Here is a 13538-nt window from a genome sequence, read left to right as displayed (position 1 = left end):
ATTATATAAAATAATCTATGGAAAGGATATTCATTCCAGGCTGCACTATTTGCTTGTCCTGTTTCATTCATTTGTTTGTTTCTCAGAATACACTATGGCAACTCAAAGAAATAGAAGAACCTTTACTCTGCCCTCTGTATTCATCATGACCCACTTGCAAAGCTGCTGCCATCAATGAATGTAATCTCAAATTCGGGACATTTTGCAGATCCCTTCGCTTTCTTCACCCTAAATACATACACAAAATCAATTAAATGTTAGGATTTTGTAAGACACATACTGCATTATTTCAAGAGGAACTAAGCTGCAATCAGAGGTTCATATTCATAGCATTGTTAGTGCTGACTGATTGAAGACAGGGTTAACAGCAGAAGGAGAAATGCCGTTCTTTTCCAGAAAAGGTACCTGTAATGATCTAAAAGCATAGTTAAAAATAGGGGGTTTTATATGGTAAAACTTTTCATTTGGTGACTAAGAACAACCTGTTATTTATTACTCAATCAAGACTGACTGGCAGGTACTATTTTCGCTTCAGATAGCGGTATTAGAGTATAAGCTGAACCACTCAGGAAATAATTCTACTCAGTACATGGAAACATAAAAAACAGTATTTATTCACCAACTGACTGAAAATTTCCATTAGATAGGATTCTTTTGTTCTGTGGCCAAGGCGTGCCAAAAAAAAAAAAAAAAAAAAAAAAAAAAAAAAAAAAGACAAAACCAAACAAAAAGATTATGACTTCAAAGGTTGATATGGGTCAAAACAAGACTATCGAAGTGACACAATGCTCATTTTTAATTAGACTTCCTAATGTGACATCAAATTGTTTTTCTTCTAAGAAACAGCACTTCAACAAGGCATGAAATCCTCGCAGCTTAGTTTATTAGGAGGCAACAAAGGGATTCCAATCTGCTACAAGAAAGTTTCAGCCTATAAGCACAGCCAGCACAGTATAAAATTGTGTCATATGAATTTTAATGCGACACAAGTATGAAAGATTCCAAAAGAACAAAGGCAGCACAGTCCTGTTCCACACTACACAAATGACCTATTCTGATCTGAACAGCACACCACATTACAATCAAATTTATTTCAAAGGAGGGTCGCACAGGTCAAATGTAATGGCTGCAAGAATGAGGTATTTCCTTTATGTAGTATTAGAGAAAAGCAAAATATCAAACAGCGCAAGAATGCCAGAGCACTGAAAAGAAAGGCCTATTTAGGCTGCAGGGAAACAGATTTTTAAAAGATGTTTTAATTACAGTTATCCTTACTGACTACAGTTTCTAAGTTTCAAAGATACTTGTGATACCTCAATAAAGATGTCATGTATACATGTGAGATTGTCTACTACTACAGAGGCTTTAATACACATTTAAAATTTCAAGGCACTGTAGAAATGTTTTATATACAGCTCATGCTTAACAAAAGTAAGGAGATAGGCTAAATGGTCTAACTGGCTGGGTGTCTCTTCATGGCCTGACACCTCCATGGCAGAAAGCAGGATATTCCCAAGGGAGGCAAATGTCAGATTCCAGCAACAACAGAGAGGCTGATAAAGCTCCTCATTTTGGCAAGCTCAGCATCCACCCCTACATCAAAAGAAGTTACTTTAACAACGTAAAGATATCAGAACAATAGAGTCTGCTTGAAAATACTGGACTGTCAGAAAACAGGCAGAAGTCTGTTAAGATGTAAATCCAATGGTAGACGAGCACTTGAGGATTATGGTGAAAAGGCGGCAAAAATTCTTGATGATCAGGTATCAGTAAACAAAAAGTAAGGGCAAATTCTCGCAGTACTTCTTGGCATGTATTCCCATCAAGACTTAGGCCCCATCTTTGACTGATTTAGGTAACCTTTCTGACCAGAATCACTTACTGATGGCAAAACAGCTCTGAGTCCTGACCACTTGGTTCAGAATGGACGTTTGTCCGTCCTCCATGACTGGAGACGGCATTCATGCATACTACGAATCCAATTTGCATATATGTGGGGAGTAGGTAGCCAGGGTAACAAGCACTTAAAGCAAGGTATAGCCGCAGTAAGTCAAAGGTAAACATGCGATACCTTGGGAAAAAAAACCAAACAACAACATACATAAAGAGTTTCTATTTTACAAAGTACAAAATCAATAAAAGGACGCAATCAGAAGAAGATTTACGACTTGAGGTTTTGAAAACTAAATTCTTGGAAAAATAACTTCTACCAGAAAGTTCACACCAAGTCAAATGTTGTCAGTTGTTGGGTTTTTTTAATAAACTGAAATACGCTATCTGATTTTGCTCTATGGTATTATGTCACTCAGTTTTACCTGAAACTTTACAGGTTGCATTATACTGAAGTATCTTCCATTTGATTCCCAGCCAGGGCTCCCTCAGACAAGCTCCCAAACAAGACAGAATAAAAGCTGCACAGGAAGAATTTCCGTAATGAGCTGGCTACCAGCCTAAAGGCTAGAATTAGTTTTATTGCCCAAGTCTAGCACTAAAATTGCTATTAGTCACCTCAGCTCTCCAAGTTCTAATCAATCGACTTTTCAGGAGACATTGAAATATTCAAAGAATGTAGATTATTATGACCAAAAAAAAACCAACCCCAACACCAGTAACTTCCAGTGTCTAAGAACGAAACATAACCAGCAAGAGATACAATTCTATTTACGTATTTCAGCATGATCTTAACCTTAGTTTCCAGAATGCATAGCTCTCTTTCCCTCCTTTCAATATCTTTTGGAGGTTAAAAATATTCGTTTGTTAACAGACATTTATATCCCTGAAAACTGATGTATTCACCTACATTATGACAGCTCTAGTGTAATTCATTAAGGTTTGGACTTGGAGATAGACATAAGGGAAAAAAATACAAACCTTTAATGTTTCACTTGGTGAATAAAAATTGCATTAATTTAGGAATTCAGTCACAAGAATCCAATTAGCTATGGATATATAGACACATATTCATACCTTTCAACCATCACACTCATTTGAATTTTGATGCTATTTTCTATAAAATATAATCCATTTTACATTGTACTTAATAGATTTATTCAGATGTGCATCCCCATATGTCATATTTAAGCTTATACTACCACCTGCCTGAGGCTCTGTAGTCTGAATTGTCAGCCCCACACACCTCTTCAGTAGGAGAAAATCCTCCATAGACACCATATGAACCGTTTCACTTCTGCTTAGTGTAGAAGTATGATAATCATTCTGACCATGAATTATATCCACCCCAAAAAAAAATGCAGTTATGTCTCCCCCCCAATCAGATTAACGTCTTCAAAACAAAATATTCAAGCTACGCAAGATATGCTGCAATGAAACACCACTGTCCTCGTAATTTTATTTTCACAAGTCAGCAAGTATCATCCAAGATTACTGTAATATGAACTCTACATTTGTTGCATATATGCTATACGCACAGGTATATGAAAGTATTCACATATCTAGAAATATGCATAAACATAATTTCACACTTAAAGGACTCCGAGATACCTTCAAATACAGATTTGCAAATCAAATAGATTAACTCTGCTTCCAACTACTAACATCAAGGTGATGTGATACCATCATCTCACCGCTTTGTGTGGGGCCCATCTAACACTGCCGAGCTGGGGAAAAACCGATGAGCAAAGGTTAAGCAGAGGACTGCCAGAATCAAACTAAGGCTTGGAAACTGCTTCTTCAGATAGACTAATGCTTGACTGATGCACTGAGCGACTCCGGGGTTGCAAAATCATTAATAAGAGCAGCCATTCTCTTTGGATTTACACCATCTCTCAAACATTTGGAGTCGGTGCTATTAAGGATTCGGACCAAACTCTCCTGTGCTCTTTTGGAATTAACAGCTCTGCCAAGGCAGCGAAGTGCTCCAAAGGTCAATTTATGATTAGTCTCCCACCACCCTGCACACTTGTATCTGCAAGCAAAGCACCGCATCTGGGGGGAAGGGAGAAGGGGGGTGGAGAAGGAGGAGATTAAGTACTAGCACTGTGATAAGCTCCCAGAGCACGACTTGGAGGGTGGATTTCACATGGCCCCTGCTCTGTTCGGTTTTGGGGCAAGCAGGGAGAGGCAGCCCACCTTCCCGGAGGGGAGAGCAGGTAGGGACCCCTGCGCTGTTCTGCACCCCTGGAGAAAAAACCAAGGGTGAACCCAACGAAGAACCCCAGCCCTCCTCCCAGCCCTGCCAGGTTCAGTCTCAAGCCCACAGGGACCCTGGGGTTTTGGGATTGCTGGCAACACCAGTAGCTGTGCAAGCCAGCAGAGGCCTCGGGGCTTCCAGCTCCCCTGAGCCTTCTCCTTCTCACACGCACAAAGGGTAGGAGAAAACCCGAACTGAGGAGTCCCGGGACTGTCGGAAGTTTAGGGAATCCTGGCCACTGCGCACACTCTGCTCCAACTTCACTGCCTTTTCAAGGCTTGCTCTGCCCCGTCCGGGAAAGTGCCCATGGCCAGTCTGATTACACGGTGTTATCTTCGGCCTCCCCCAGCATCCCGGTGGGTACAGACGCCAGCCACCCCCAGCTGAGAGACCACCCCTAGTTTTCTTCGCCGTCAGCTCCCGCATCTGCCTTTCGGTCCATGCGGCTGTCACCCCCTTCCCGCTGCGGGCTCCCCTTCCCCAGCACCCCATGCCCTCGGGCACCAGGCAGCCCCCCCTTTTCTCAGTTACTAGCGGGCTGCTCTGGTACCAGCCTCCAATATTTTCTTCAGACCTTGCCCTGATCGAAGACATCCCTTTGCCAAAACGGGAGAGGAGGGAGAATGCATGCACAAAGTTTTTACAGATCCTGCCTGCGCCCTCCTCCCCCCACCCAAGCCCCTGCCGGAGGCAGCAAGGCGAGGGGCAGGCGGGGGGGGGGGACGGACGCCCGGGGAGTCGGCGGCGGGGGGGGGGGGGTGTCTGCCCCGGCCTGTGGGATTCGGGAAGGACGGAGGGACGGGGCGAAGCTTTCCGCGGAGAGTGATCGTGGCAGGCGCTCGCTGCGAAAGAAGGAAGGAGCGGCGCCTTCCCGGAGAGGGAGAGGGGAGAAGCCGGCTCTCTCCGAGGTGCAATGGCAGCGCATCCCCACCGACCCCTACGGAAGAGGGAGCAAAGTCCGAGCACCGGCGGCGGCGGCAGCAGCAGGTCGCCGCACCCCGCGCTGGCGGCCCCGGCCCGGGGCACCGCCACCCCCCCAGGCCGGCGAGGCGGCCGCCGGCGCCTCGCCCCCACCCCGGGCAGGGCCGGCGAAGGGAGAGCTCACTCACCCCCAGCTTCCTGCTGCGGATTTTCACGTAGCCCTGCTTGACTATATCGTTAAAGTTGGAGGCCATGGCCAGCGCTGCCTGCTTCCTCCCCTCCGCGCCTGGAGTCGTCCTCCTCCGCCGCCTCCTCCTCCTCCTCCTCCTCCTCCTTCTCCCCCGGGCCCTCCCGGGTGCCGCCGGCCGCCGGCTCCCGAGGCGCCTCTGGCATCCAGGCAGCGGCAGGCGCCGCGCTCCGCTCCGCTCCGCACCACCCCGGGGCGGGGGGCGGCCGCTCCGCTCTTCCGCCGGCCCCTCGCCTCTCCCGCTCCGCTCCCCTCCGCGCCGCCCGGCGGCTGCTCCGCGGCTGCCCGCGCCTACGGGCGGGGAGGCGGGCGGGGCGGCGGGCGGAGCGGAGCGGGGACACCGCCCCCGGCGCCGCGGCCGCGGAACCCGCCTCCAGCGCCAGCCCTGCCCGCCGCCGGGGGTCGGGGGCCGCCCGGGCTGGTGGCCCCGGGGAGGGGGCCCGGGTCTGCGAGGCCGGGGAGGGGGGACGAGCTCGCAGCCCCCGGGCAGGGCGCAGAGCGGAGGCCAGATGCTCTCCTCGGCCTCGGCGCTATTCCCCGGTTTTCTCCAGGCTGTCAGATGGCCGCGGCATCCCCCGCTCGGGTGGCAGATCCCTTCGGAAACACGGCCCGGGAGGGCATCTTGCTGCGTCTGTAGTCAGGAAGCCGCGTAGGCGCCCACCACCAAACGTTGAAATACCGTGTCAGTAGGACTAACTCAATGAAACAAACATCTCAACTACAAAAGTTAAAAAAAAAAAAAAAGGTACAAGTCCATCTGAACTCGAAAAACGAGGTGTCACACATAGGCATCCTGTGCCCTCCGCAGTGATGGCCGCGTCTTTAATTGCTTACGCTGCTCATTGAGCTGGATCTAGCAAAAAGAAGGGCTTCTGAGAAAAACAGATAATGTTTAGAAGAGATCGGGAAGAAGACAAAAAAAATTGGAATTGCTTGTGTTTGCTTTAGTTAGGTGCAAAACAGGGGTGGCCAAGAATGAACCTAAACTGCTTGAGAAAGGAAAACTACAGATGTACGGGACTGACAAGACAGCCAGCGCATTACCATTGCTCTATAAAATTGTACTTCATAAATGCTTTCAGTGAAAAAAGTTTGATTTTTCTGATAAGCTTAATAAAAGCTTCATAAGCTCTTTTCCTAGATACTTACTTTCTACTGCACTGTTGCCCTGAAGTTTTATGAATCAGGAATTTGTAGCATACAGTGTGCTACAGACTGGGACGGTGAAACCTATTTCTACAGTTGAAAGTTTGTCAGATTTATTTCAGATTTTCAAAATCGATAGACAATATTCTTAGTAAATGGATTATGAAGTTTGTTATAATTTAGTTGGTTTTGCGCATCCAACCTTCTGCAAATTAGACTTTCTCCGTAAAACTCTTCAGAACTTACATCTAGAGATTAATCTTGCAGCAAATAGGAAAGATACAATCTTGAAAATTGATTACAGTGCTTGGTTGATGGAATTATAAGGAAAAGCTTTGTAACTTCACTGTAACTACCTGGAGTACTGCATTCAGCTCTGGGGTCCTCAGCACAGGAAAGACATGGACCTGTTGGAGTGGGTCCAGAGGACGGACACAAAAATGAGCAGAGGGATGGAACACCTCTCCTATGAGGAAAGGCTGAGAGAGTTGGGGTTGTTCAGTCTGGAGAAGAGAAGGCTCCAGGGAGACCTGATTGCAGCCTTCCAGTACTTAAAGGGGGCTTATAAGAAAGATGGGGACAAACTTTTTAGCAGGGTCTGTAGCGACAGGACAAGGGGTAGTGATTTTAAACTAAAAGAGGGCAGATTCAGGCTAGATATAAGGAAGAAATTTTTTACGATGAGGGTGGTGAAACACTGGCACAGGTTGCCCAGAGAGGTGGTAGCTGCCCCATCCCTGGAAACATTCCAGGTCGGGTTGGACGGGGCTCTGAGCAACCTGAGGTAGTTGGAGATGTCCCTGCTCATTGCAGGGGGTTTGGACTAGATGGCCTTTAAAGGTCCCTTCCCACCCAAACCATTCCATGATTCTGTATAGGGGAAATGGGAGATAAAAGAAAAATCTTGATGTTTCTGATTTCCAAAACATTTTTGATTGTGCTGAAGGTATTTCTGCTAGTCCATCATAAGCCGCGTATAGAATCCCATTTTAAAAAATAACAACAAACCAACCAACCAAAAAAAAACCCAAACCAAAACAGAATCGTAGTATTATGATCTAAACTCTTGCATCTTCATTGACTGCTGTTGGCTTTGCATCCAAGTCCAACAAGTGTGAAAATTATGATACTAGGCCAAGAAAATTCTCTTTTCCCAGAATAACCCTTATTTTATTTATTCTGAATATTTTGCTGTGGTCTATTAATAAATGGTGAAGCAGATGAACGTTTACCTATCCTTTTATTTTTTAGCAAGTTGCTTCTTGGTTATATGAATTTTGGAACATCTGCTAGGAGTAAGATTCTGCTTTATATTTATCAGAGCAAAAAATTCTATATAGTTATACATTTGCTTATAAAAGACATGATCATAAAAAAGAATAGAGAAAAATACCTAGCCTCTATACAATTTTGGCTTCCTAGGTATTTCTAGTGAAATGTCAAAAGGATATTATAAGTTTGAACTTCTACTTTGGGCACAATACGACTTCTTCCTTAATTTCTGTTTTAATGATATGTCAACTCAGAATATTCTGTGATTTTAGAGAGAAAACTGGGATATGCCTACAAGAGAATTCTTTCAAGACACCTTATAACATATTAAACATAAGCTTTGTTCAAAATGAGACTAGCCATTGTTTAAAGTACAGAAAGCTCTTGAAGGATCAAAAAGGAGAGGAACATTTCCTTTCAGTTGCCAACCAGAAAAGTACATAATCCTATTCAATTAACTGACAAAAAGACATTTCCCTTACAGATTAACCCTGAAAGGTTTGTAAGTTTGTAGACCTGGTTTCAGATGCAGTCCCTGCCCCCTTTTCACCACCTCTAAGCTACACAAAAATTGACTTGTAGGATCTGAGAAAAAATTGTTTGTGTCCTCATATTGAGATAGAGCTAATGGTATGATTTTTTTTTTTTTTAAAAAGATTGTGCTGTATATCGTACAAAAGGGGCAGCAGTTTCAGAGCATACAGCATTCCTGGGCATTTTTTAGTTTTTCAATCTCTGCAGTAAGAGGTAACGATACAGCAGAACTTGTGTCACCTCCCTAACACGCATGTCTTTTTGTCAGAACTTTATTGTTTGGAAAATGTCCTGCCAGTGAAATTGAAGAAGGTGATATATTTCCAAAACTAATCAGCCATTTATTCTTAAGTATATTACTTTATCATATCACATGCATGGAAGGTGGTTTTGATGGTGTAGATAATCATACCTCTATTAGTAATTTTCAATGGATTCTTGTATTTTTCTTTAAAATCCATGTATGAGTTTCATTATTATTATTTCTTTTATTACAATAAAAATGCAATAAGAGATAAGCAAAACGTGTAAAATACAAAGCATTTTCATTCTACATTCTACAGAGTGTGTAAACTAGCCAGCCTGAGCTTATAAGATGATCGGTCTGGTATTTATTTTCAGCCGCTTTGGATAGCACCAGTCAGAATGATCAAATATTCATTTGCGTATGGGTCCCATGGGCAGCTTGTGGCACAAATGCATAGCAAGGCCACTCCGAATCCCCGGAAGACAGCCGAACTGTCTTGTTACTTCCCCGCAAAAATAGTCTTGTGTTCATAACACATTCATACGTTGTATTTGCTGTGAAAGTCACAACTTACGAAGGAAGATTCTCCAAAACAGTCACCCCAAATGCTTTAGCCTGTTTTTCTTCAGAAATCTCAGAAAGGCAAATGTTCTCAGGAACTCAACAGGTACAAACTCAATGGAGCCAAAGGCAGGAGGCAGGAAAGACATAGTATGATTCTTTCTGAAGAATACATTGTCGTGAACTAATGCCTTATATATTTTGTAAAAGTTTATTTCTGATATGCCTGTTGGTGTGAAATCATCATTTGGAAAGGGAAATGATTCAGCAGGTAATCAAGTCATAAATTATTTCAAGCAGAGAAGTTAATTTCTAATCTACCTAACATAAATGCAATCAAATCTAATACTATTTTGGACAGACAATATGTATTGCCATTTGCCTGTGTCAGAAAGTAATTAATTTAAATGAAATGATCTTCACCTGTGCTTGCTTGAAAAAATGAACAAATTTTGGCAGTATATGTTTTAAATCTGACTTTATATGTCCCCTGTTCGTGAACGATTCACATTCATAAATGATTCTCCAGTGACAGCTATCTGTGTTTGAAGTTTCCAGCCAGGATGGACTTTCACCACACTTGCCAAAGAGGAGCACAGAGAGCTCCCTCTCAGTTTTTAGCAAAGCAAGCTGTTTCTCCCTCTTTTTCTTGATCGAATACCAGCTGAGTCTAAAGGAAAACCTCTGGTTAAAAGTTTATCAGGGAACTGGCAGTTAGTATTTAATCAAGACATCGGATAAAAAACATGTTCTCACCTAAAGCTGTTTCCAATCTAAAATAAACAGTAATTTTTATTATGATAATAGAAATTTGCATAGGCAATGCGAAGAAAGACACATTAGCTAATGTATTATTAATGCGTTGGAAGCCTACCTTCAGCTAGGCTTCAGACAATTATTTTGCTCCAACTCATAAATCACATACTAACCAGAGTCCTTTGTGAACTAGCATGAAACATAAATCACCTAGATAGACAATATTAAAAAACTATTGTTTTCCATGGGCATTGTTAACAGCAGAGCCATTAGTTCCTGCACAAAACCACATGCATATTTATTACTGGCTTACTATCCAGACCCATAGTGCATATTCTTTCATCCCCCAAACATAGGTAACACATTAAAACCAGTGTTTTTATAGGCTAATATCCTACCCTGTTGCTTCTGACCTGTGTCAGAAAGGTAATTAAATAAATGGGGCATCTCCTGGTGATGGGTGGTATATTATAGCTGATTAGTCTGGGTTTGGAAAAGGGAATATTGTCACCTCTGCTCTTCTATCAGAGAGCTAGTGAGAGTCAAATCTCTGCTCCTCTGAGACTCTTGCCTTTTGACACAAATCATAATTTATGCTTTTTGCTCTTTGGCCCAAAACAAGAAATACTATGGCCATGGTTGGGGCCCCAGTAACTGTGTTGGCAAACTAGCTTTGTCTTGACAGATGTGCTCTCTCGGAAGTAACTACACCATCCCGAGGCATTACTTTCCCCAGACATCTGCCCCAGTCCGGTTTTGGAGAGCAATGCCCTGAAGCAGGGGTATTAGAAGTATATGTATACTGGCTTTATCATAAAGGGCTTAGGCTGATATATTTGACTATGAAGTGCAATATCCAAGAGTAAGATACTTTGCTTCTGTTTATGGGGAAATAGTGTTTTGAATTAAGGCAGCTGAATCTTAAAGAACCCATTAAGCCTAATCCCCTTGCAAAAAATATACCTATAAAAACAATAATTTTCTGACTGGCTTCTGCCAATTTCTAAACATGAAACATGGTGAATACCACATAAGTGTTCTATTTGAAATAATGTGTTTGGCATTTTACCTATGATACTCCAACAATCTTCAGAAACAGCTGCAGGAAAACTTTTAGGGAATGAAATCACATTCTGTGTAGAAAGTATTATTTTCCATTATAATTATCTTTAAAGACTCAAAGGTTGAAACTTAGCAAAGTACACTTGAAGCTTGAAGGCAAACTTGAATTCTGATTCTTCAAAGTTTTCTACCATGGGAAGTCCTGCATTAAAAAAATATTCCACCTACTTACTACCTTTCTTCATATTTTCTATGGCTTCCTAGTCTATAAATAGACAGTTATCCTCTGCTAACGAAAAGCACTATGGTGAAACAAAAGCTACCAAATTCATTCTAAGAGTATTCTATTCCTACATTTTCCTCCCCTCCCACGGGGAAATTATATTTGATTGACCTATCGGTTTGTCCACCAATTCTGTCCTCTTAGGTAACCTTTAAATCTGGTCTTGTGATAGAGTCTCAAAAAAGAGAAATTTCTTTCCAAACTAAACCATGTGATATTGAGAAAGAGAATGAACACAGGAAAGAGGACTATTCATTTTATGTTTCTTATGATATAAAGAGTAAGGTTTTATGAATATGTCTCCAGAAATATGCACAAGGAAAAAACCCAGCCTAAAACCAAGAATGTGATAATGAAGATGTAGGATAGAAATGTTAACTGAAGAATCATAGAATCATAGAATAGAATGGTTTGGGTTGGAAGGGACCTTAAAGATCAACTTGTTCCATCCCCCCTGCCATGGGCAGGGACACCTTCCACTAGACCAGGTTGCTCCAAGCCCCATCCAGCCTGGCCTTGAACACTTCCAGGGATGGGGCATCCACAAACTCTCTGGGCAACCTGTCCCAGTGCCTCACCACCCTCACAGTAAAGAACTTCTTCCTTACATTTAATCTAAATCTGCCCTCTTTCAGTTTAAAGCCATTACCCCTTGTCCTATCACTACATGCCCTTGTCAAAAGTCCCTCCACCACCTTAAGGTGGAGGAAAGGGACTGAATGTAACACAATGAAGTGTCTCAGTGCCGAATTTCACAAACTAGGAAGCAAAGTCTTCCAAGACACAAGTGAAAGCTAGGACAGTCTACCCGAGCATATTTTTGTATTATAGTTGTCCCATCGTTTCCCTTTCTTACCCATTTCCCCGAGGGGAAGAGACAGGAAGAACCTGAGATAATAGGAGGAAGAGAGATCTGCCTTAAATTTAAAGGAGATTCCAGCTTGACCTAAAGGAAAGAGGAGTGGAATCTAACTGAGCTGCTGAGGAACAAAATGTGACTATTGTTAAATATAGCTTTCATCACACATTTTGTTGCCTTATTTTTTTTTCTGTATTTTTGTGGTATTGTTGCAACTCCATGCTTTAAGGAAATTGTAGTCTTTTAGCCTTAAATTTTGTCTGTCAGGAAAGCTGACTCTTAGTGGTCATATGGAAACTAATGTGTTTCATTATTACAGCTGTGGTGAGCCTATCCATAAGACACAGGAACTCCAATGTTTTAATATCCAGTTTCCACCCATATTGTTCCAAAATATCCAAACAGAAGCATGTACCTCCACTTCTCTTGTCTAGACTGGCTTGAGGTTGCCATTGTGGAGATCTGAGGGAAAGAAATAACAAGAGTTAGGTAGGAAGGCTCTGGATGTGCAGGAAGATACTGGGAAACATGTCTAAGTAGGGACCATCCTTGAGAACATCCTCGGGATCCTCATGAAGCTCGCACAGCCTAGTGGAAAACCCAGCCTGGTGGGAATAAAAAAAATGAAAGGTGGGTAATAGCTTAGAAATTCTGTGAAAACTGATGTCAGGTAAACTACAAAGACTGCAACTAGTCCTATCAGTAAGGGAAGGCAAGTAAAGTTCACCTATCACATTTTCAGCATTGCTGTTATCTTTTGGCCAATCCCCATGATCACACTCCTGACTATATACAGAGTGAGCTTCTTCCCTCCAGGTGTTGCAGGAGACAGTGGGTGAGTTGTGGTTACTGAGGCTAGGACGTCTAATAAAGGAGAAAAATCCCAAATTCCTAGCAGTCTAGACTTCATTGGTTTTGCTCACAAAATGGCTTGTTCAAAATCCAGCTGCACTGAGTGCACCAACTCCTCTCACCGCGAGCAGCCCTTGCAGCCTGAGAAAGGCGTCTGGGCGCATAACTTTTCCATGCGCTCACAACCGAAATTTATGCTTTCCCTGTTTCAAATAGTGGCCCTTGTGGATATTTCAGAATATAGTATTACTAATAGTAGCGGAGGAGGTAACCGTCCCCAACCCACTGCCTCAGGATCATACCTCACATTATTTACTTTACCACAAACATACTGAAGCTTTAGAGAACTGGATGAAGCACCTCCTCCAGGAGAACGTACAAACCCACTGTTTTATAAAACTTTGTTCGTCTGAGAGCGTCCTGGGAACACCGTACCCCAAACTGGTGCATATTCCACTGTTGGGTGGGTGTATCTGGACTGGTGCTAGCAAAGGGATGTCAAATTTGCAGAGACCTTCTGCAGTTTCTGTCAGTACCTGGAACTTTTGCAGGACTCTCAGAGTCCCAGACAAAAAGTTTGAGCTTGTGGGGAGGTCTAACTTTCATGATCTTTTGGGTTGGGTCCAAGAGCTGGGGATTATACTGCAT

The 13538-nt window shown here is 43.0% G+C and overlaps 1 protein-coding gene across 2 annotated transcripts in view; it reads right to left on the bottom strand.

The window, feature by feature from the left end:
- The window catches only part of DOK6 (docking protein 6), a 266549-nt gene extending 260971 nt beyond the window's left edge, over positions 1-5578 (bottom strand). For both annotated transcript variants that reach the window (XM_030011402.1, XM_030011403.1), the window contains exon 1: positions 5260-5578. In XM_030011402.1, the coding sequence (XP_029867262.1) occupies positions 5260-5325 (66 nt within the window). In that variant the 5' untranslated portion in view covers positions 5326-5578. The remainder of the gene's footprint in view (positions 1-5259) is intronic.
- Between the last annotated feature and the right edge of the window lie 7960 nt (positions 5579-13538).

The sequence above is a fragment of the Aquila chrysaetos genome, chromosome 4 (genome assembly GCF_900496995.4).
Source record: "Aquila chrysaetos chrysaetos chromosome 4, bAquChr1.4, whole genome shotgun sequence".
Lineage (NCBI taxonomy): Eukaryota > Metazoa > Chordata > Aves > Accipitriformes > Accipitridae > Aquila > Aquila chrysaetos.
Note: the sequence above shows the minus strand (reverse complement) of the source record. Positions and strands in the feature narration are given on the sequence as shown.